Source organism: Mobula hypostoma, chromosome 14 (assembly GCF_963921235.1).
Source record: "Mobula hypostoma chromosome 14, sMobHyp1.1, whole genome shotgun sequence".
NCBI classification, from domain to species: domain Eukaryota; kingdom Metazoa; phylum Chordata; class Chondrichthyes; order Myliobatiformes; family Myliobatidae; genus Mobula; species Mobula hypostoma.
The window spans coordinates 44,608,715-44,634,798 of NC_086110.1; the positions used below are offsets into that span (position 1 = coordinate 44,608,715).

At 40.5% G+C, this 26,084-nt stretch overlaps 1 protein-coding gene across 2 annotated transcripts in view; it reads right to left on the bottom strand.

Annotated features, from left to right (window-relative positions):
- Positions 1-26,084, bottom strand: part of cpne7 (copine VII) — a 128,582-nt gene that overhangs the window by 26,644 nt on the left and 75,854 nt on the right. For both annotated transcript variants that reach the window (XM_063067039.1, XM_063067040.1), the window contains exons 6-11: positions 25,672-25,761; positions 24,037-24,135; positions 23,293-23,379; positions 21,958-22,017; positions 18,420-18,553; positions 8,053-8,107 (exon numbers count right to left, since the gene is read on the bottom strand). In XM_063067039.1, coding sequence (XP_062923109.1) covers positions 8,053-8,107; positions 18,420-18,553; positions 21,958-22,017; positions 23,293-23,379; positions 24,037-24,135; positions 25,672-25,761 — 525 coding nt within the window. The remainder of the gene's footprint in view (positions 1-8,052; positions 8,108-18,419; positions 18,554-21,957; positions 22,018-23,292; positions 23,380-24,036; positions 24,136-25,671; positions 25,762-26,084) is intronic.

Below are 26,084 nucleotides of genomic sequence, written 5' to 3' on the forward strand. Positions count from 1 at the left end.
AATCTCCCAATTTACCTCGTCATGGCCTTTTCACTTTATTGGTTTACCTGCACGGCAGTTTTTCTGTAGCTGTTACACTATATTCTGCCTGAATCTCACACAAATAAAAGTTATTCACTGTATCTTGTTATACGTGAAAATAATAAACCAACACAATTTGCTTAATTAACTATTTTCACTCCAAAGAGATAAAATTTCAAAAAGACCTGAAATTAAACAGAAGAGCCTAAGGTCAGGCTTGAGATATGGGTAGACTAAGTGGGGGTAACTTCTTAAAGAGCTTTCAGTGAATTACTTTGTGAAAACATGTCTGACTCACCTATTTTATACGTGTCATAGACTGAGGGCACTGGGAGAACTTGGATTTACAGAATCTCTATCTTTCTAATTTAATATGCCAGCTTGCTATATTCAAACTTCATAATTCCACAAGTTCACCCAGAACAAAACACAAAGTTATTTGGAGAGTAAGAGTTTTCTTTTCAATTCCATGAAGTTTTATAATAAAAAAGAGTGTGGACTGTGTATTATGCATTAAAGTGACTGAATAGGTTGAGTATTATTCTTTTCACTTGTGTTTCTTTTAAGTTTTTACAGTGCCCTTGAGTTCGTATTGCACAATTCTTAATTTCCTTTGAAGTAAAGATTCAGGACTCAAATAGTTTTAGGACTGATTTCATGCTTCATGCTCAAAGAGACAAAAAGGTAGAATAATATGCCAAATATGGAGATGGAGCAAATGAAAAAAACATAAAACGGTTTACATATATTGGATTCTCACTGACTGAAGAACTGAGTGGATTCCTTGTCCATAATTTTCTTGCATTATTGAGATCACTAATCTTTCATATTTAATATTAACTCTGAAGCACTATAACATGTGCTTCAGTAGTAAAGAGGGGGTACTGGGGGTTTGACAATGCTGCTCAGAAGGCACACAGAGTTGGATATTGGAGCTGGCAGTCCACCCTATAGCTGGGATTTGCTTCTAGCAATCAATAATGCACATTTCTAATTCTGCTTGATTGCAATTCAAACACATTTGCATTTCTTTTTGCGATGCAAGGGCACAAATCCCCTGTAACAGGGAAGGATTAAAGTGAAGGAGCTTCAAAAGCAGCAGTCCAGCTTTTGTAATGCTAAGAATGATGAAGACTGCACCAGTCAATTACTTAAGATTACTTTGCTGCACTGAGGTTGAATTTGTCAGTACAGATATCCAATGTGATTTAGTGCCACCTGTTTTACAGAGATGGAGATGGGGAAGGAAATCAGCCATGGGGTGGGGGAGGAGGGAGGAAGTATGGGGGCTTCCAAATGAGAACCCCAACATTGGCAAGAACCAACAATGAGCTAGGTATTTTGAAGCAAACAAATTCTACTGCATTCGATACAACGATAGGAGAAATCACTCAGTGCCCAAAGAGGGAAACAATGAACCTTATTTCAGATGTATTGTGAGGGAGAGATGGCAGCTACATTTAGTGCCAGCTACTTCACAGAACCATCTCAGACACACAGTCTGAGTGATAAATGATTGACTGCATTTTCAGTTCATACAGCCAAGGGAGTTAATCCACAAGGGCTCAGAAAGCAAATGCAGTGGTATCGATATCATCCTGGACTTTGGAAAGCAATTTTGAAACTCCAACTTTGTTGTGATGCTAAAAAAATGATGTGTTCCCCAGAAACGGGGTGTCTTGTGAATGCATGACCGAAGTGCACTCCGGATCACTGTGAAATAACACAGCAATGTAAAAATCAAATGAACATAATTATGATAGACATGTGGCAATCCAGGTGGGACCCATGGTAATCCATTGCCACTTGATTGAAACAACCTCTCACTGCTTAGCTCCCTATCAAACCCACATGGGAACTTGTCATTTATATATAGTTATGTAGAAATATATCTGTAATGTTGAAGCTTTTTATGAGTTTGTAACTTTTGTAAAATATAATGTGACAAAATGGAATCTATGAAATCCCAAGGTACTTAGCTGGTTTGGATGGGAGGCTTACAAATCTGTGTGTGTTTTATGATAGGAAGCTGTGTGTGTTTTTTTTGTAATGACCACAAATGTCAGAACTGGATAAGGATGCTGATAATAGAGGAATGTTTTGGAATGGAGCAACCAAATTACTATTCTCTGAAAAAAGTATAAAAATGTTTTGTTTGAGACATAAGTTCGAAGCTAGTTTCCAGATATCTGTCTGGAAATAGAACTTCTACTGCAAGTAAAATAATAAATGCATTATTAATGTGATCCACTCTGAACTAGTTGTAGTTTGTTTCGGTATATTAGAAGACCAAGCTGAATGGTACAGGACAGTTATTAGCAAATAGTGATGAGGTAACTACAAAAATGCTAGAGGGTTCTGGCTTTGTAGATGCTACCTCACCCTCCTGTCCATAAGACTATAAGATATTGGAGCAGAATTAGGCCATTTGGTCCATTAAGTCTGCTCGCTCATTTCATCATGGCTAATCTAATTTTCATCTCAGCCCCAATTTCCTGCCTTCTCCCCATATCCCTTCATGGCCTGACCAATCAACAATCTATCAACCTCTGCTTTAAGGAAACATAAAGACTTGGCCTCCATAGCTGCCCGTGGCAAAGAATTTCACAGAACCTCAGCTCTCTGGCTAAAGAAATTCCTCCCAATCTTTGTTCTGAAAGAACACCCCTCTATTCTGAGGTTGTGTCCTCTGGTCTTAGACTGTCCCACCATAGGAAACATCCTCTCCACATTAACTCTATCAAGGCCTTTCACAATTTGATTGGTTTCATTGTAATCATCCCTCTTTCTTCTGAATTCTAATGAATACAAGCCCACAGCCATCAAACGTTCTTCATACGACAAGCCATTCAAACCTGAAAACATTTTTGTGAACCTTCTTTGTACCCTCTCTAGTTTCCGCACATCTTTCTAAGATAAGTGATCCAAAACTGCTCAAAATACTCACAGTGATGCCCCACCAGTGCTTTATAAAGTCTCAACATTACATCCTTGTTTTTATATTCTGGTCCTCTTGACATGAATGCTAACATTGCATCTGCCTTCCTCACCTCAGACTCAACCTGCAAATTAACCTTTAGGGAATCCTGCACAAGGACTCCCAAGTCCCTCTGCACCTCAGTTTTTGTATTTTCTCTCCATTTAGAAAATAATCAACCCTTTCATTTCTTCTACCAAAGTGCATGACCGTACATTTCCCAACACTGTATTCCATCTGCTATGTCTTTGCCCATTCTCCTAATATGTCTATGTCCTTCTGTCGGCTCCCTACCTCCTCCAGACTGCCTGCCTCTCCACCTATCTTCATATCATTTGCAAACTTTGCAACAAAGCTATCAATTCCATCAACCAAATCATTGACATATAACATAAAAAGAATTGATCCCAACACAGACCCCTGTGGAACACCACTAGTCATCCCTTTATTCCCACTCTTTTCCTCCTGCCAATTAGCCACTGCTTTATCCATGCTAGCATCTTTCCTGTAATACCATGGGCTCATAGCTTGTAAAGCAGCCTAATGTGTGGCACCTTGTCAAAGGGCTTCTGAAAATCCAAGTACACAAATCAACTGATTCTCCTTTGTTAATCCTGCTTATTAATTCTTCAAAGAATCCCAACAGATTTGTCAGGCAAGATTGTCCCTTGAGGAAACCATTCTGACTATGGTCTATTTTATCATGTGCCTCCAACTACCCTGAGACTGCATCCTTAATAATCAACTGCAACATCTTCCCATCCACTGAGGTCAGACTAGCTGGCCTATAGTTTCCTTTCTTCTGCCTCTCTCCCTTCTTGAAGAGTGGAGACACATTTGTAATTTTCCATTCTTCCAGATCCATTCCAGAATCTAGTGATTTTTGAAAGATCGTTACTCATACCCCAATGATCTCTTCAGCCACCTCTTTCAGAACCCTGTGATGTACACCATCTGGTCCAGGTGACTTATCTACCTTCAGACCTTTCAATTTCCCAAGAACTTGCTCTCTAGTTATGGTAACTTCACACACTTCATGCCCCCTGTCACCTGGAACTTCCACCATACTACTAGTGTCTTCCACAGTGAAGAAAGATGCAAAATACTTATTCAGTTCATCCACCATTTAATTGTCCCCCATTACTACCTTGCCAGCATCATTTTCCAGCAGTCTGATATCCACTCACACCTCTCTTTTGTCTTTTATGTATCTGAAGAAATGTTTTGCATCCTCATTAATATTATTGGCTAGCTTACTTTTGTGTTCCATCTTTATCTTCTTAATGACTTTTTTAGTTGCCTTTCATTGGTTTTTAAAAGCTTCCCAACCTTTAATTTCCCACTAATTTTTGCTCAATGATAAGCCATCCCTTTGATTTTTATGTTGGCTTGTTAGTCACAGTTGTGTCAGCCTTCCTTCAGAATACCTTCTTTACTCTAGAAATTCCCATTCCTGTAATTCAGCACCAACCTGATTTTCCCAATCTACCTGCAGATTGAATCCCCCATGACTATTGTAACTGCCCTTAAGGGAAGCATTTTCTATCTCCTGTTGTATTTGTAAGCCACATGATCCATGATCTGCTGCACCTCCTCTTCCATGTTAATAGAATGTACAGATGTGCCCAATGGGAATCTCATTGGAATGTCACAGAATTTCTTAATGCAGGCAAATTACTGGTCAAGGACACAGCAGGTGGAATATAGTGCGGAAAAATGTGAGATCATAATCTGCCTTGTAGAAATAATGAGTCTCAAACGATAAGAGATTGAGAGGGCTTGGAGTTAGGCAGTCATGCATGACCATGAATAGAAATCATTGAAAGTTAACATGCAGATATAGCAAGCAATTAGGAAGGCAAAAATACTTTAGTCTGTATTGGACGAGGACTTAAGTACATTTTGATTACTCAAGACCCTGGTAATACTACATTTGGAAAAACGTTTTGGTCACCTGACTTTGGAAGGATATACATGCATCAGAAAGAGAGCAGCAAGCATTTATATTTGATTCCTAGAATAGTAGTTTGGTTGTAAGAGGGGAGTTAACCAGAATGGTTCTATGTTTCTTGAGTTTAGATTAACAGGAGATGATCTACTTGGAACATTCAAAATTATTAGCAAACTTGCAAGTTAGGTCTGGAGTGCAAGATTCCACTGGTGGGACTGCCAAAAACCGGGATACAGCCCCAAAAAGGGAGTCAACATTCAGGAGAACATTTTCTGTCATGAAGATACTGAATTCAGAACATTCAGGAGAACATTTGTCATGAAGATAGTGAATTTTTGAAATATTCTATCCAAGAAGGATGTGGAGTATCAAGACACATATTGAGATATTAGGGGAATGGAGGAATATGGGGTTAGTCCTGATGTTGAAGTAAATAATTAACCAAGATTTTACTTAATTGTGGAACCGGCAGAAGAGCTAACTAGCCTACTCCTAATTTTATGTTCTTATGTTCCGCCAGGAAATGGGAATCAACCAGAAAAGTGAAAGTTAGGTTAAACATAGCTTACGAATACCTTCTCCTGTTCCTATTTCCTAAAGTGTAATGTTAAGGCTTTATAAAGCACGGAAGAGGCCTCATTTGGAGTATTGTGAGCAGTTTTGGGCCCTTTATCCAAGAAAGGATGTGCTGACATTCGAGAGGGTTCAAAGAAGGTTCACGAAAATGATTCTGGGATTGAAAGGCATATGATGGCTCTGGCCTGTACTCGCTAATATTCAGAATGATGAGGGGGGAATCTCATTGAAACCTTTCAACTGTTGAAAGACCTCGATAGAGTGGATGTGGAGAGGATATTTCTGATGGTGGGACAGTCTAAGACCAGAGGACACAGCCTCAGAATAGAGGAGTGTCCTTTTAGAACGGAGGTGAGGAGGAATTTCTTTAGTCAGAGAGTGGTGGATCTGTGAAATTCATTTCCACAGGTGGCTTTGGGGGCCATATTATTGGGTATATTTAAAGAAGAGTTTGATAGATTTTTGATAGTCAGGGCATGAAGGGCTATGGGAGAAGGCACAAGACTGTGGCTGAGAGGGAATTGGATCAGCCATAATGAAATGGTGGAGCAGACTCGATGGGCCAAATGGCCTAATTCTGCTCCTATATCTTATGGTCTTATAATACAATCTGAGCTAGCTCCAATAAGAGGAAGCTTCTGACTCCCACAGCGATTCTTATCACTGAACTCAATACTATCACAAATTGGTAAAACCCAGTTATTCTGTAATGAACCAGTCCTGCTCACACTGCATGTATTTAAGAAAAAGCGCAGTGCATGAAATGCAGAAAGCACAGTCCTGAATTTAAGTAATGATTCAGCTTTGCACATTTAGAGACCACAACATTTTCTATTCTACTTCACAGTTTTGGTCAATTGTATACAACAGAACTATTTGAATGTAAGTTGGTAAACCCCACAAACCTGTCCTGCAATGAGATTCTGCACTCCCATCTACCAGCAGTGACACTTCACCTCCTTGTTTGTGACTACCTGTTCCTTAGAAGTCTCTGCTTCCACCACATGTTTAGAGTAACACTGGGGTCACAGCTCCAGCAACCCAGGTTCAATCCTGACCTGCGGTGCTATCTGCATTCAGCTTGCATCTTCTCCCTGTGACTGTGTGGGTTGCCAGTTTTCTCCCATGTCTCGGTGCTCTACATTTCACGAGAACATAAGAAATAGGAGCAGGAGTCGACCATCTTGTCAGTTGAACCTGCTCCACCATTCACTAAGGTCATGGCTGATCTGGCCACGAAGTCATCTCCACCTCTCTGCCTTTTCCTCAAGACCCTTAACTCCCCATAGATTCAGAAGTTTATTTGTGTCTTAAATACCTTTGTACATTTACTAAGGGAGCTTTTACTGCTTCCCTGAACAGAGAGTTCTACAGTCCAAAATCATGTATGTCAGCAGGTTAATCACTAATTGTCTCTGTTGTGTAAATGAATGGCAGAATCTGATGGGAATGTGGGGAAATAAAGAGCAACTGGTACAGGTTTAATCAAAGTGGATGATTGATGGCTTATGGTTGCCACGGACTTTCTGTGTCAAAGAACATGGTTCTATGCACACAACTCCCTAGCTCTAAAGACACTCGACCCACTAGGAGAAGTCATTTTGCCTTGTCTTGGTCTTAAATAGGTGTCTTCTTAATTTCAACCACAGCGCTCTTGTGCTAGATTCTCTCACAAAAGGAAACATCCTCTCCTCCTCCACTGTAGCTCTGGGCAATAGGTTGTGACTTATAAATATTGGAAAATAGATTCCATACACTATCAGAGTGAAAATCTTGAATTAAAGATGTGTTTTCCATAAACCTGAAGTGTATGTGCAAATTATACTATAGCAAATTTAGAGCCATCATGGTATAATGTGAAGTTTGAGGGAAAAAAAGCAATTTATCTTGACCAAGAAGCGCTTTGGAGAACTGGACAAATTTATTCTACATATTTATTGAACTGAGATGATGGAAGTCAACAGAGAAAGTGTGTGGGGTAGAGTTAGTAGTGAACTCTCCTAGATTAAGTGCAGCTTCTGGGGTTTGAATAGCAATAGTCAGTACACAAAGGGCATACATAAATAAATTAACTGGACCATGTAAGGATTTACCTCCTTCCCTTTGCAAAAATGGGGACAGGCCTTCCGCCAAGATATACGAGCAAGCGGAATTAAATGGAAAATATTACCAAATAAGTGCCAAATATTCTTCAAGTATCTTGACAGAATCATTGCCAATATTAGGTTTGGACAGACAAGAAAGAGAGAGAGAGGCAGACAGAGCAGGTGGTGTTACAGCTTAGGACAAGGATCTTGAGAAAACATGTAACAGCGGACAGCAGGCTCATGAATGGGAAATAGTGTTGAACAGAAAGTCAGCTCTCACTGATGTCTGTGCCGGCTTGGACAGAGAAAAAGGGGACATGTAGGAAATAAAAGGAAGTACTTGCACAGGAAACAGAGGTGGAGAAAATAGAAAGAAACTGCCACTCCCAGAGCAGTGTGAGCAACGTAACACCAAAAAACAGTCAGCATAAACTACTCACCACATAATTAGGAGGAATTCTTGCTCCAAATCCCAAGGCAGAAAATTTCTTATCACTAGAGGTTAAAATGAATCACAAATCAATAGAAAATATATTGTTATAATATTAAAAACTATTGCAGCCAGATTCTCGTAAAAATTGAAAAGCTATTGTTTTGATATCAGGAAAACCTCTACAGCTATCACTATACTTACTTATCAGACTGCAGCAATTCTCATCCAAGTCATTTATATATCCAACTAAGAAAAAATATCCCAACACTGATCCCTGCACTGGTTGCTGACTTCCAGTCAGAAAAGCAATCCTCCGCCACTACCCTGTGCCTCCTATCACCATGCTAATTTTGGATCCAGTTTGCCCAAAACATCTTTGAACCCATGTGCTCTCACTTTCTAGACCAACCGACCCTAGCAGGAACTTGTCCATGTATACCTCGTTTACTGCCTTGTCTTTATCTATTGATAACCTCCTCAACAAACTCCGATTTGTGAGGCAATGTTTTGGATACACAAAATGCTACTTTCTTCCTCAAGCCAGTCCCTACATTTCCAAGTGATCATAAATCCACTCCCGAGGATTTTCTTTCTAATATTTTCCCTACTAATGTATGGCATCGTCCTTTGTGAATATAAGAAGCTCACAAAAAATATTGACTGTTGAAATGACTCATTTTTTAAAAATTATACTTGCATTGAGATGATCAATTGTTCCATTTAATATCAGAGACAGTATATAGTGTACAACCTGAAATTCTTATTCTTCACAGACATCCTTGAAGACAGAAGAGAATCCCAAAGAATGAATGACATAAAAAAATGTTAGAACTCCAAAGCTCCCTCTCCCCCTCTCACATACAAGCAGCAGCAAAGCACCAATCCTCTCCCACGTATTTCAGCTGGAAACATCAGCACCCACCACACACACCAAGCAAACAATAGCAAAGCCCCCATAGACACCACGATCTGCAGTCCAACAAAACCTCTTGTTCACCTGACTATTTGCAACGGGCTCTCTCTCTCTCTCTCACTAACAAGAGACAGAGAGGTGTCGCCCCCTTCCACAGCAAGAGGGGAGACTAACAAAACAGACAGCTTGCTGTTACCAAGTTACAGTCTCCGCATTGCTTTTATTTCGAGAATTGGCAGCAAATTCTCCCCTACTGTCGAGAGATGTAACTGCACCACTGGTGTTTAATGGCACTACACATTGATGTACCCAATGCAATGAAATGCCCCAGTCTCCAAAATTATGTGTACTCCAGGCCATGTTATGCATGGTTTGGTAGACAACTTTCAAAAGGTTGATGGGTTGTGAAGATGCCTATATCCAATTAAAGACTGATGGAAGTAACTCAAGATCTCAGAGTTATAAACTCTGTTTAGGTTGGTCATTACTGTGAGTATAACAGAACATAGCAGCCAATTTGCATCTCTGTGGCAAATCCAATGTTCAACTACTGAGACAACCATCTGTATTTGTATCAGAAAATAAAACTTTTGCAATTGGGTTAAAGGACTGCAGATTTGCTTCCCTCTTGCTTGGTTTTGCAATAGAATAGAAAAGTGATAGCAAACTTTTGTTCACATATATTACGTCTCATATCGGGCAATATCAATGTTATACTTTGATCCGGAAAGTCTATGATAATTGTTTTATAATCTACTGAAGATGTTAAAAAGCCATCTGCCTCTTAAGGAAAATTATTGTATGCTACATATGGGACCTTGCTTACATAAACATTCCTGTTTACTAGCTGTAGAACAAAATTCTGCCCTGCAGGAACAGCAGATGCAACAAACCAGGGATAAGTGGTAGACAGAATGGTAAACAAATTAGAAAATGTAGTCTTATTGTACAGTTTTAATTGTAGTTATACAAGATCTCTGCTGATAGGATGTATAGTAATATGTTGGGATTGTTAACAACCATTTTGTCCAGTATCTTTAGAAACCTAAAATAGGTTTCATGCATTGTGACTTCCTGTCTGTTATCTCCATCAACCTGGACACTAAACAATGCAAGTAACATGAAAATCCATATTTAAAACTCAAGATTACATACCACAAATATCCACTTTTCAGACGAGAGCTCACACACGTAAGCAAATGACACCAGCGTCAGCGCTGGACTGTATTAACACTTAATTAGCACTTAAGAGGCTTTCAGCTTTTCCACTGGAAATCACCAGGCATGATCAGAGGAGAATGATCAGGAGATCAGGGAGCAAAAAGACTGCAAATGCAAGGCATTCTTGGATTGGAAACGTTACTGTGCCTCAGGGGAAAATTGATACAGGCACCTGATGGTGTGATCCATCAGAAAACCTATGTAGGCCTTGACACCATCCCCACAGCAAACTATCCAGCCCAGTTTTACCCCCACCACGGAACTACAGGTGCTGAAAAGTCGGAACACAAACTCATATGCTACTGGCTTGAGGAGACAGAAGAACTTATAGGTAACTGCTTTGAGTTGCTGGTCTGTATTCAAAGACACAGCAGCCAGCAAGTCAGTGTTCAGGAATGTGTACCAAATCAGGTGATCCTGACCTTTATAAGAAATTGAGATATAACCTCCATAAAGCTATCAGGGATATCAAGAGGTAATATCAGTCCAAAATTAAATCCGAGGCCAGCTGTCAGTTGTGGCAGGGCTCACATGGTATAACAGGCTACAAAACGAAGGCTGTATTGCAAACAAAAGCACATCCCTTCCTGATGATCTTAACACATTCTGTGCAAGTTTTCAACAGAATGGGATCGGAATGTCACCACCCAGCTCACCAACCTCCAATTCACCTGAACCCACAGAAACCACTGCAGACATCAGATCAGTTTTCCAAAGAGTGAACCCACAGAAAGTATCTGGCCCAGATAGTGTCCTTAGCTATGTCTTTAGATTGCAGATCTGCTGGCAAGGGTATTTTCAGACATTTCTAATGTCTCCCTGCTTTTATTTGTGGATCTCACCCCACTTTAAGTAGACCACTATCACCCCGGTACCGAAGATAAACAAGCTCATTTGCTCCAATGACTATCACCTGGTGGCTCTGACATGAACTACGATGAAGTAATTTGAGAGGCTGGTCGCGGCATGCAATATCTGCAGCCTCCTAGACGAGCTACTGCCAAATCAGGTCTACAGCAGAACTGCCTCCCTGGCCCTACGCTTAGCTTTGGAGCATCTGGAGAGTAAAGACACTTATGTTAGTTTATTGACTCCAGCTTTGCCTTCATTACTGTAATTCCAAGCCAACTCCTAGACCTGTAATTCCAAGCAAGCTCCTAGACCTGGGACTTGACGCCTCCTTCTGCAACTGGATTCTTGACTTCCTGACCCACAGACAGCAATCATTAAGAATAGGCAGCAACATCTCTGCCAGGTTACCCTCAACGCTGGAGCATCCTCAATCCCCTACTCATGACTGCAAGGCCAGATTCTGCTCTACCTCCATTTTTCAATTCAAATTTGCAGATGATCCCATAATGGGTCGGAGTACAAGAAGGAGATGGAGAACCTAACAAAATGGTGTCATGGCAATAGCCTTTCCTCCAATGTCAGCAAAATGGAAGAGCAGGTCAGTGAATTCAAGAAGGAGGGGTGGTGTGTACGTGCTCCTGTTTACATCATTGGTGCTGAGGTCAAGCAGATTGAGAGCTTTAAAGTCCTTAGAGTGGACATCACCAATGGACTATCTTGGTTTCACCATATTGACATTAAAGCTAAGCAATCTCACCAGCATCTCTACCTCATCAGGAGGCTAAGGAAACTTGGCATGTCCCTTTTGACCCCCACCAATTTTATTGAAGTAACATAGAAAGCATCCTTTCCAGATGTGTCATGGCTTGCTCTGCCCAGGACTGCAAGAAACTGTACAGATGTGGACACAGCCCAGCTCATCACAAAGACCAGCTTCCATCACATAGACCATGGACTCTGTCTATACTTCTTACTGCCTCGGTGAAGTAGCCAGCACTCACCCTGGACATACTCTCTTCTCCCCCTCCCATCAGGCAGAGGTACGAAAGCCTGAAAGCACAAGGGCAGTTTCTATCCTGCTGTTATAGGACTATTGAACAGCTCCCTAGCATGATAAGATGGCCTCTTGAGCTTACAATCTAATCATTATGAGCTTGCACCTATTCTCCATCTGCACTGCGCTCTCTGTTATTCTGCATTCTGTAACGGTTTTACATCGCATTACCTCAGTGCACTGCAGTAGTGAATTGACCCGCATACACGGTATTCAAGTCATGTTTTGCATTGTACATCAGTACACGTGGCAATAATAAACCTGCTGACTAAAATGGCCGTATGTCAACTGAAAGACAATGAGGCCTTTGGAGCAGATGATAAGACATAGGAGCAGAATAAGGCCATTTGACCCATTGAATCTGCTCCATCATTCCTTCATAGCTGATTTATTACCCCTTTCAACCCATTCTCCCACCTTCTCCCTGTGACCTTTAACACCTTGCTCGGGGCAGCATGGCAGTTAGCTATAACAGCCCAGGGTGTTGAAATTCAGAGTTCAATCCCAGCATCCTGGCATAATGCGGTAAGTTGGATCAGCAAATTTGCTGATGATACAAAGAATGCAGGTGTAGTGGACAGTGAGGAAGGTTTTCGAAGTTTGCAGATTTGGACCAGCTGGAAAAACGGGCTGAAAAATGGCAGATGGAGTTTAATACAGACAAGTGTGAGGTATTGCACTTTGGAAGGACAAACCAAGGTAGAACATACAAGGTAAATGGTAGGGCACTGAGGAGTGCAGTAGAACTGAGGGATCTGGGAATACAGATACAAAATTCCCTAAAAGTGTCATCACAGGTAGATAGGGTCGTAAAGAGAGCTTTTGGTACATTGGCCTTTATAAATCAAAGTATTGAGTATAAGAGTTGGAACGTTATGGTGAGGTTGTATAAGGCATTGGTGAGGCCGAATTTGGAGTATTGTGTGCAGTTTTGGTCACCAAATTACAGGAAGGATATTAATAAGGTTTACAAGGATGTTGCCGGGACTTGAGAAACTGAGTTACAGAGAAAGGTTTAATAGGTTAGGACTTTATTCCCTGGAGCGTAGAAGAATGAGGGGAGATTTGATAGAGGTATATAAAATTATGATGGATATAGACAGAGTGAATGCAAGCAGGCTTTTTCCACTGAGGCAAGGGGAGAAAAAAATCAGAGGACATGGGTTAAGGGTGAAGGGGGAAAAGTTTAAAGGGAACATGGGGGGGGGCTTCTTCACACAGAGAGTGGTGGGAGTGTGGAATGAGCTGCCAGATGAAGTGGTAAATGCGGGCTCACTTTTAACATTTAAGAAATACTTGGACAGGTACATGGATGAGAGGTGTATGGAGGGATATGGTCCAGGTGCAGGTCAGTGGGACTAGGCATAAAAATGGTTCAGCACAGCCAAGAAGGGCCAAAAGGCCTGTTTCTGTGCTGTAATGTTCTATGGTTCTATGTTCTATCCTCTGTAAGGAGTCTCTATACATCCTCCATATTGAATATGCGGGTTTTCTCCGGGTCCTCTGGTTTTCTCCCACAGTCAAAAGATGTACTGGGCAAGATAACTGGTCACTGTGAGTTGTCCCGTGACTAGGTGAGGGTTAAATCGAGGTTGTTAGCGGTTGCCGAGCAATGCGGCTTGAGGGGCCTATTCCGTACGATATCTCTAAATAAATAAATAAATAAATCACCTGCCGACCTCCATTTGAAATGACTTGGCCTCCACAGCTGTCTGAGGCAATGAATTCCACAGACTCACACATCCTCTGGCTAAAGAAATTCCTCCTCTTCTCTGTCATAAAGAGACGTCCTTCTATTCCAATATTTTGCTCAAGTCTACGACTTTAATGGAAAGAACCTTAGATACAATTTCTCAACGTTATTCCTTACACTTGGGAAAAGGAAAACAAGCCAGTGGGCTTGACAGCTGCCACTGTGGTGAAAAATCCAACCGAGGAGACGAAGGCCAGACCCCACTGCTGTGTCAGAGGGTAAATCAGCACCATGGTTCTCCTCTAGGTCATGACCAAACCACTGGCTCCATCGTCACTGTGCGAATTCCTCCAACTGCATGCAATTTAGACACAATCTGCACTGCTGAATAACTCCAAGGGAAAGACAGGAAACATCTTCAACAACTGTACAGGGCAGTTACTGACCTCACAACCAATCACTGATACCAATTTAAAATGACTGTAAAATATCCTCAAATGTGATTGCTTACAAAATTCTGTCTCCATAATACATCAGATAGTTGACAGAATACAAACGGTGATCTTTAACTAGTGCATCCACCACAGACTCGCTGTTAGTGCCAACTTGTACGCAAGCAGGGCACACAACCATCCAAACATTTGTTTCAATGCCTCTTGCTGCAATACTAAATCTGTCTCCAGTACGTTTCACTGTGGAATGAAGCTAATCTGAAGGGCAAATGGGAAACTATTTAACCATCTCCACTCCAGAACCAAGGTCATTCTAACAACAATACTGAGCTTCAGTATGTAGGTGATACTCCCAGTGGCCACATATTTTAATTCCACATCCCATTCCCATTCTAACATGTCTATCCACGGCCTCCTCTACTGTAAAGATGAAGCCACACTCAGGTTGGAGGAACAACACCTTATATTCCGTCTGGGTAGCCTCCAACCTGATGGCATGAACATCGACTTCTCTAACTTCCGCTAATGCCCCACCTCCCCCTCGTACCCCATCTGTTACTTATTTTTATGCACACATTCTTTCTCTCACTCTCCTTTTTCTCCCTCTGTCCCTCTGAATATACCTCTTGCCCATCCTCTGGGTCCCCCCCCCTTGTCTTTCTTCCCGGACCTCCTGTCCCATGATCCTCTCGTATCCCCTTTTGCCTATCACCTGTCCAGCTCTTGGCTCTATCCCTCCCCCTTCTGTCTTCTCCTATCATTTTGGATCTCCCCCTCCCCCTCCAACTTTCAAATCCCTTACTCACTCTTCCTTCAGTTAGTCCTGACGAACGGTCTCGGCCTGAAACGTCGACTGCACCTCTTCCTACAGATGCTGCCTGGCCTGCTGCATTCACCAGCAACTTTGATGTGTGTTGCTTGAATTTCCAGCATCTGCAAAATTCCTGTTGTATGTAGGTGATGTTTGCTTTGCACTCAATATCTGCAAATTAAAATTTCTCTACCAGCCTAGCCCAGCTCTATCTCACTTCTCTGCAGAACATATTATCTGACATTTGTTACGAGAATACACATAAAATTAAGATGTTTGCTGGCCTGGGCTAGCATCAGTGGCATCAGCAGTTGGTCTGCCACCTGCCCTCAGGGGAAGGAGAGATAAGGAACAATGGAGCAGCGTCTGGAGATGTGTAATGAAGGAATGTGGGAGAGAGAGCTGTCTGGAGCGGCTCCCCTCTTTGAACCCTGAACTGTTTGAAGTGATGGACAGGCGATACCCCAGCAGGGGGATAAAAAGGGACAGGTTCGCTAAGACAGACACACACGCCACCCGAGGTAACGAGACCCTGGAAGCGGTGCGCCTCTCACGAGTGGGTGAGAAGTGCCAGACAACGACAAGGGTGGAAAGGTACGATCAGCGGGAACCCGGTGTGTGTCCGCCCTTGCCTGGGTGCCGGGTTCACTGCAGAGGATCGACCGCATCTGGAGGAGGGGTCACAGTCGGTGACCTCAGGTGACATCACCAAGGACCCGCCCAAAAGCTGTTTGTGAGCCATCTTGCTGGTCTGTGAGTGAAGCAGTGTTCTGAATGATGAGTTGTTCCTATTCTATCTCTCTCTTCCCCCACGTTGTCCACCGCCATGGCAACGATTACTGCGAACTGAACTACTAACTGGACTGAACTTTGAGTCATTTTGAAATTGGTCATTTACCCCTAGACAACGATAGAGCTTGATTGATGCTGTTATCTTAATTCTGTGCACATGTGCGTTTATCATCGCTGAACTGTTGCATTTATTATCCTTTCGATTAATGTTTTGCTTGTTTCTTTAATAAAACTTTCTTAGTTCTAGTACTCCAGACTCCAACTGAGTGATCCATTTCTGCTGGTTTGGCAACCCAGTTACGGGGTACGTAACACATTAAAGATCCAACACAGAAAACGTGGATTACTTTACATCTTTCAGTCTTTAACTGTCCAGGGAAAATAGTGTTGGAAAATCGAGATCCCAACGTAACACAAATTCATTGTCTTCCCAGCAGTAACATGTGACATCTTCAGCAGACATCTCTAAGTACTGGAGAAATACCACCAGTGCCATCTCCACAAAACCCTCCCAATCCATGTGCAAGAACCAATGTCAGTGTCATCTCTCTGGCCAATATCTCTGGCGTTGAGGCTCTGTTGAAGTCAGCCAGAGTCTTGGCAGGTTGCACTATTTGCATGCCTAACAGTAAACCTCCTAAACAGACTCCCTCCCCCAAAATTCATTATAACACAGTACCATGTGGGCAAAAGGGAAGCCTTAAGGATGCTCTCTTTGGCAGTATAGCAACCCTACCATATTGCTGACATTCCTGAAAGTCGAAGAAATAACTCCTGAAAGCTCTGAGTCCCTTCTCCAGGATTCCTACTGCCTCCTTCCAGCATCTCCCGCTCCATATTATGTAAAATCTGCAGATGCCATATTGGCTTCATCAGCCATTTCAGAACCCACACCACCCCTAAAGGAGGGCCTAAGGAATTACTTCAATCTCAGAAGACACCTGAATCCACAATCTTTTGATTCCGAGAAAAAGTCACCGATAATTAAATACTGCTGCCTAATCATAACATTAAGAAATCCAAAAAGTAGGTTGGCAATATTTTATTCAAACCTATGTTTTGGGGTTCTAATGTTTCTGTCATTCATTCTTTGTGTTTTTTCTGCTTCGTGGATGTCTGTGAGGAGTAATCATTTCAGGTTGTGTACTGTATGCATTTTCTGATATTAAATGGAACCAGTTGAACCATTTGGTTGAATTATAGGATTCATGGACTTACACTTTAGTTATTAGAGCAGCTATACTGGGGAATATGATCGGGTGCAAGGCATTGTCTGTATCACAGAAAGAAAACTGCTGACACTTTTTTAGCCTATTTGATCCAATAAAATGTCCCCTGGCTTCACCTGGGGTCAACCATGAGAAAGGTGGGACAGTTGGAAGTAAGATTTAAGGCAACAGTGAGATGGGTACAGACCTTGTCACCTTCCAGTAAGATACAGGAGGAATGTCACATGAAGAACTTGCAGAACTTGTGATGTGCGAAGCAACTACAGATTCAAGCTAGCCCCTTGATCTGGAGTAGAAGGCTGAGGTGGAACACCATCAACAACCCTAGTCACAATCAACTTCAGTTAACTTACTCACAAGCAAACCTTGTGTAGTCTTTACCTTCACCTTGCTGGTTACCTCCTTATTACCTCAGCCTTAGCAAAGGAAGACCACCATTTCATCATTCACCTAATTTGAGACATTTCTGCATGTACCAACCCCTTAAAACATCACAGTCACACAGACTCCCCCACTAGTATGCTGCCTACATCTGTCCCACTCCGCAAATCCATTCACAGATAAACTGCATTAAGAGGTGTTGGATTGAATCATTACCTTAGCTGAGCCTTACAGTATTTGTGAAAGAGACTCAGTAAGATCTTTGTAAAATCTTCAGAGTGGTTATGTCAGGTCAATTTCAATGATTTTTAAAATAAAATTCTCAAGTGGATTTTGAACTGAGTGTGTTGTATCAGTGGTCATGCATTAGTGCTGAGAATTGAGAATCTAATGGATGCCATTAGCTGTGTTTGAAAGTTAGAAGGATATTGCTGTTTAACATTCCCAGAAGTCCTGAGCTTAGAAGAGCACTGTTTGTTTACACTGTGATGTCACTCCATTTAAAATATGTGATCTCTGTTTTGAAAGCTGGCAATGGAGACTTGCAAGCAGGTGAGCAACCATGAACTGGTTTTTGTAAAGCCTTATTTCACAGGATCTACACTAGTATAATCTACAACTGTCAATTATAAAAGGATAAAATATTAAGCTAGCATAACTTCTCCAGAATTATAATTGGCCTGAATAAAATGTAAGTTATATCCACACCTATTAATCTTTAATTTCCATTGTTAAAAGTAGTAGGGGTTTTGCAGTTTCCTTTCCTCTGTTTAAAATTTATTTTCCAATCACTTCACAAGCCTGAGCTGGCCTATTACAAAGTTAAGACAAAGAAGATGAAAGAAAAGCAATGCAGGACTTTATGCTTAACATCAAGTTCAAGTGGAAACCTGGAATTAAAGAGACTAACGAGCACCATTACAACCAACTGGCTACTAGACTGTGAGGTTCTTTTCTGATGGGTGATTAACATTACCTGTCATAGTCTTGACAGATCTCGCCGACGGAGATAAGTGCTTTCAGATACTCGTTGGGCTGATAAGGATTGATGTAATGCAAAGAACAGCTGTTTCGTGGGTCTCCATTTGAAGCTGTGAAGTCAATGGCTACCTAAAATAGAAGGTGGTAATTCATAATTAACAGCACCAGGCTCTGGATGCTACATCTCTTTAGAAGCTCGTAGATGCACAATGTTCTAAATAAAGTGCGCGCCAGATAGGTCAGAATGAAAAGCATCATTTCAAATATATTGCAGCAGACTTGAAAGACACACTGAAACATACATCTACAAAAATTGTAGCCTGCAATTGAAAGAGCTTCAAGATTAATGAACGGAATGCACTTGTTTTTCTGTGTAATATGTTGTTCATCAGAGGGATGGACAATAGCTGGAGTTTTACATCAAACATCCAATGGCACTAGCAAAATACTTGCCAATCTTTGAATACTTCCAGCAAGCCACATGCACTAAATCATCACTGATTGGTGACGTCAAGCAGGAGAGAGTAGCAAATGCAGGACAAGTTTTGCTAGCACTTGGAGGCCGTGACAGTACCAGAGAGGATTACGTGGACCAAATGGGTACATTCCTACTGTGTATGTTCACTGATTCCATGGTGACATTAATGCAGGGTGGTTGGTTTGACAGATACACACAGGAAATGTGACTTTAGGAAAACACCAGGGGTTCTAATATGAAGCAGCTGTGTGATTGGTAATGTGTTGTGACAGGAACTGGATTATCATTCAGTGAAAATGCTTCAAGCAAGCTTTCTTGGCAGTTTGCTTGATGCCTCCCTGGTGCCTGGTGTTGACTCTGCCTGATCTTCCACTTCAAGGGTGTCAATATCAGCCTCCAGAAATTTGCTTCTGGTCCATTGCAGAAAATAAAAGTGTGGAATGGGGAAACAGGCACTGCAGCTCTTGTACTGTAATTGCCTGATGTTACCGGCAAAGCTATCCGTTCCCTCCCCACTCCCAGAGTTACTCAGTTAATTCTGACTATGATGTGCTATTACTATAGTGATATCATACACCAAGAGCCTCACACTTTCTTATTCATCTTTGTTATTTGTAAAGAAGCAAAGCAAAATATTCAAATGACTGAAGAGAAAACCGTGTTGGCAGATCTCAGCACTCTACTCATACAAATTGGAGGAAATAGTAACTTCAAGTATAATGACTTAAATATTTATGGTGTGAAATCCCTTTTTGTTGATATATTGTTTCATATTGTCTTTGAAAAAGAAGTTTATAATCCCAGATTTTTGGGAAAGTCTTCCATTTCGGTGGTTTGTGAAGGGATCCCAGCACAGATCCTTAAAGAAGGTGGATCAGCACTTCTGTAACCATTTATTGCCCATTCATGTGCTTGGAGACACAAGCTCTATCATGCCAAATTAGGCATCAGTGATTTAATACAAGTAGGCACTGTAAATTGACACGTTATACAGGGCTCCAGTGCAAACAAGCCCAAAACAGAACGGCTTTATGTTCCAATTACTCTACAATGGTGCACAAACCTTGAAACAATTCATCACTTTGATTCTCACACTGAGCTGAAATTCCCCCAGTGATCCCAGATTCCACACATCTCCAACAAACTATTATAAAAAGGAGCAGCACGATCTACCTATGGCAGTGACAGAGTATCCCGTGCCTCTTCGCTGGGCTGCCTGAGTAATACCTTTCCCTATATAGCTCTTACTTCTCATCATCGAGGAGACAGTTAACGCACAAGGGAATTCCCATTGAAAATCTAGTTTGTACTGCAAACTAGAGGAGGCTTTTCAAAATAGTTTCGGTAATATAATCTGCTCACATGAATCAACATTTCAGGATAAATGGTTCAGAGGAAAACAAAGGCTGAAAAAGATGCAATCAAAGCAATATTATAGCCAGAAAGTTATTTTTTCTAAATAATCATCAGCACTTTGCCGTTCAGGTATGACATCCACCTTCATCTGCAGATTCAGGTGAGATGGTTATATGTATAAGCACAGGTAAAATGGCAAGATCAGGCTTGGAGCCAACTAAAAGCAGAATGAGTAGGTTGAAGTTGCCATTTGGATGCTTGCAAGTTTACTGGCATGTGTTCATCCACCTGCCTCATGTCCAACAGAATTGGGACGCTAATACAACACGTAGAAGGGTTGCAGATCCAAGTCCCATTCTGAAGTTCACTTCGTCTATCAAGTACAAAACTGACAGCATTATGACGGTGGGTGGACATTCAGGACCCAATTATGCCAAACCAAAAAAAAATTGAATAACAAAAGTACTTCCAATTTCTATGATGTTGTAGGCTTCTCCTGTAGAAGTCCCAATCAAATTAGAGATTACTACTGTTATTTGTGTAACAGCACATGGCTAATTAATGCTCACTCACAAATGGAAATTTGTAACACCATTTATAAAATACATCAACTATTTATGCACTGCAACCACCTTGGGGAAAGAGGTCAAGGGGAATTTGTGAACGAACCACAGCAAGCCTACAAGCTAGACGTACAAGCTAAATGGAGCTTGAGAACATTCCACTGACCACATGACACAACAGGGTTTGCTCTGATAGCATGCATGCCAAATATCAAAAATAACTTACATGACTGGTGTCAAATGCATTAAAGTACCTTGAAGCAATTTTTGGAGACTTTTCCTAACCACAAGAAGGACAAATCCAATTTAGCCAATTACTCCTCCCTTCAGCAAAGTGGCGACTTTCAAACCGCACTTGTTCCCAAATAACCTGCTCACGTACATATCCAATGGTTATCCCAGATCTACCAGCTCCAAACCTCATTAGACATTGACCCCAACATAAGCAAATTAGCTGCCTCTTTGAAACCTGCCACCCCTCCCACTGTGAAGGGCAAAGACAACAGGTGTATGGACGTGTGCACTATTCCGACTTGGCACATGAATGTTATTCCTTATTTAACAGAATGTAGGAGTAGCTTCATCATAAGTTATCCAGGCAGTTTCAAATCATCATTTTTCTGACAGTTTTGGACGTCAAAATGCACATCCCTTGAGTACACTAAAATCAATTCCATAAGAGAAGTAACAGCAATGGTCCTTGAGATTACCTGAAATGCATGAAGTAGTACAATCGACATGAATGAAAATCCAGGAGGAAAGGAATACACTGACCGGAGCCACTCCCACCGTAATGGAGGATGGTAAAGGACTTTCTGCAGTTATGAGTTGGGTTCTAGCCTCACCTCAAAATGAATACGTTCAAATAGGATCAACAGTATGCTCCCATTTAATGGCTACTTCTTCATTTTATTCACTTATCCAGAATCATTATTTTTCTTCTGCACATGGTCATAACTTAAACAAAAGTAAAGTGCAACTTTTTTCCCCACAATTTTGTAACGTCAATACAAACCTTTGGTAAACTCATAACTGATGTTCACTTTCAATTCAAGTAAAATCAAGTGTCTATCTTTAAGGTCAGAGAAACATGAAAACTGAAAGCGGTTTTAAAAACATAATAACTATTGGCCTACCGTAAAGTGAATCTGGCATCCTCCCATTATGTAATCTAAAAAGGAATATACCCTGTGCAACTTTGACACAGAAAAAATGGGTTGTTAGTCCAAGAGAAGTAAATCAGTTCAATACACAAGATATAATGATTAGTAATCTCTTGTGAATAAGACCGCTCAACCTGTTCATGTGATTCATAATCATCAATTAAACCTATTTAATTTTGGATTAATGCAGTCCAAACTGATTATGTGTCTTTTTCTGGTTGATTATATTTTAATGATACCAGTTTGTCAGGGATGAATGTGTGGTAAAGAATTACTTGACATAAATGAGTAACAATTTGCTTAAAGGCTTGTAAAGGTTTGGATTAAGTGTAGTCCTAAGTGACTGACTTTCCTCATAATAAAACTCACTTGGACTTTTATCACAATTTTAACCTCAATACTTTTGAATGCCAGGTTGTCCAGCAAAAACTGCACCACGATAGGCAGTTTTAATTAAAACAATACTCCATTCTAAATCAAGTTTTCTTTCAAATTGGCTCCTCCTGATTTTCTGTTGACTGTTGGAGCCTGAGTGAAACTAAATATATTACTTAGGATGATCTCTTCAGCGAAAGCTCCTTGAATAATTTTAGAAGACTGCTCATAAAAAATGCATAACACTGATGATAGAAATCTTAGACTATTGAAATAATGTGATTCATAACTTTTTCACAGCCTATCACTCTTTAATTCAGTGGTTTATTTTCAATTAAGTAGCATCAGCATGTTAGAAATTCACACACCGCACAAATTGGACATGGAAAGGCTTTGGAGGGAATTATAGGTTTTTATTTCTTCTGACTTTCTATCAGGATATTGAGTTAAATTAGATGCAAGTAAATCAATGCTTCCTAATAAAGAGAGGAAACAGAAGCAGACTGAGATCAATTGGTTTTTTGATATTAAGGAAATCAGGAGGTAATAGGCTAATGCACGAAATTACCCCTGAGGTAAAAGCTCAGCTGTGATCCTATTGAATGACAGAATGGCCCATTCTTGTTGCTGTCCCTTACGTTCTTATGCTTCTATGAACAGTTTTGGAAGGAATAAACAAAATATATCTTATAAATAAATTTCCCCAAAGTTGGTGCTGCTACGTGTGCAGGTATTTCCGCTGAGAATTTCTTGGAGAAGAACAGGATAGACAAGAGTTCTACAATAATCTCATGTCTTCACGTTTCCAGGATGACCAGCTACTGAACTTTTTTGAACTTGTAGCCAATGTTGTTTCATAGAAAAAAAACATCAAGATCAGTCTTCACTTACATCTAGGCAATTCAAAGTTTACATCATTCTTATTCATCTTACCTTACAATCTTTCAGTATGACAGTTCCAGAATTTTTATAATGTCTCTTTTTTGCTTTATATTTTGGATTAACGCAGTCCCAGTGGATCTGATGAAAGGAGAGAAGGCCCCAACTGGATCACAAAATCATTATATAAGCCAATCTGACACTCACAACAGATCATTTGTAATTCTAAATGTGCTCCGAAATGTTGTCTGCTTTACCTTTGGGTTTAGAAATGTATGCTGACAAAATGGTTGCTATGCACACAAAGACAGGCAATGTGTTAGTTGAGGATGGAGGCATTTAAATATTCATCAAGTTAAATAACACAGCAGTGGGGAATACCACTAACAATTTAGATCATAACATGAAGCAACTTATGTAGTAGGTGGAACAAAAATCCAGCCACTGATTATAGAGCAGATAATGCAACACTGAACCCCATTACAGTCACTCACAAATTCAACATTTTATCTGTTAATTACCTTGTTCAGTCAATCTAGTGTGCAACAGGCTGTGTTTTCATAAATAAGGGCTGAGGTTTCATGTCCAAATAAACACAGGGCTAATAACACACATAAGACCAGCAGCTTCATAGAGGCCTACATACTGTTTCAACTTCAATAACCCCAAACCCTACATTAGCACATTGCTGCCTGCCTCTCCACTGAAACACCTTGGATCATGAGATATTTTTTATAACACGAAGTGACTTATGTAGTAGGTGGAACAAAAATCCAAATATCCAAAAATATTATTTACCTTGTTTTCTCCCATTGCCTTCCGCAGTTCCTCAAAAGTGGAGTAAAACTCTCCAATGAAATCATGTTTCCCACGGCTATCATAATCCCAGACCAAACACTGAAGAGACAAAATAAACTGAGCATCAAGTGACGTATTTTTGCTTCCTTACATCGGGAAAATGGAGGACAATATCAAAATTTGGTAATCATAATGAATTAAAAGTAAGGAACTCGGTTAATTCTGAAAAGGGCTGCAAATGTAAAGACAGATTAACGTATGTTGAAACCTAAATGCAAAAATACATATTCAAAGTAAAGGTTAACAATTAAGAGGTACTAGGTACTGTGTAGAAACTAGGCAGAATGACCAATTAATTAGTCAGAATTTAGGATGTCAGAACAGTCAAGAAGTTCCTGGAGGCAGCTGGTAAGCATTTAGTATCATCCCGCAATATACAGCCCTAGGGAACCAGGGATACAAAGCTGGCACAATCTGAGTGGATTGGTGGGATTTCACAGAGGGGTCCAGGGCTGTGATGTAGTAATGGAAGTAGTTGGTGGAGGGGGGGAGACAGGCTTAATCCCAAAGTCTCGAATCCCTGTGACTTTCTCATGGAGTTAAAGGAATGGTGATGGACCTCTCCTCTTGCAACCAACAAGTTTCAACTCAGTTTAAACTGGCACATGAGTCCTTCAATTATGTCGTCACTGCGCAATCTGCCTATTTAAAGTGGACCATAGATTTTGGACAGGTGACTTTAATACTTGCACTTTAAGAGTGCTGTCATCGCTATTTGGTAAAGATCTCAAACTGCTCCAAGCATTGTTAATGAAATGCTCTGATCAACCATACTCAGTTTAATAAAAACTGAAACAAACAAAACCAGGGAAGGAAGAAAATCTGGTCTTTTCTGCAGATGAGCATAAGTAAGTACTTTTTTTAATTATTATTGGTGTAGCTTACCTGCTATAGACAAAGTGTCAAAATGCTAAAAATTAATTTGATCATTAAAGCAAACAAACACTAAATGGATTTCAATGGTTATGTAAGTAGACTATTGAATTAAAGTGTCTACATTAATCCAGTAAGTACTAAAATGAGTTTGCATCTTGATGGAGCTAACTGGGATTTCCAGACCGAACTCCGTGGTGACTCCATTTTCTCAAAGTATAGATAAAGGCGGAGCAAGACGCAGAACATTGTGCAAGTCTTGCAAATCTACATAAATTAATTTCTTCTCAATAATCAGCATCTCATAGAGAATGTGAACATAAAAATTCAGCATGTTCATACAAACATAGTTGTTTCCACTGCTGACATGGTTGTGCACGTAACATTCACCTTTACACAATGAGGGGGCATCCATACCTGCTATTGGTTGCAGTGCCCATCTTTAAAGGCCCTTCATGAAATAAAAAGCTAATCTGCTGCTTAATTTTACATCTGGGAATTAAGTTAAATATTATAGGGTGTCTGTAAGAGAAAGAGTTTCCATGAAATTATACAAATTATCTTTACCCTTCTGTCTAGAGGCATGAGATTTTGGAATAGCACTGACAGGAATATTCTTTAGCAAACCATGCCTTTTGTTATACTGTACAACAAATACTCTTTCAACCATTTGTGTAACAGACAGTATTCTACAATCCCTACCTTTAGCTGTCTCTTTTCATCACAACTGCAAAGTGAACTCAGGGAAACTTTAAATGACTCCCACACAGGATTTAAATTGTTCTTGATAACCTGGATAAGCAGAGGGAGGGAAAAGAACCTCTCAATATCACACTGAGTTCTTGTCAACCGTGCCTCGAAAGAGAAAATCAAAGGTTTGCTTCAGTGGGGTTGATGATCTCAATAATGCCTTGCCAAACTTGACATAGAAAGTAGCTGAACATTATTTTACATGAACATGTAAACAGAAAGCTAGAAATAACAGAGAAGTTGAATCATTGCCTGGTCAATAGTCTGCTAAGCTATAGAATTAAATTACTCTATTAGTACTTTGCATGTTCCACAACCACAAAATAGACTATTAATAGAATTATGATTGTCAAATTTCTCTCATA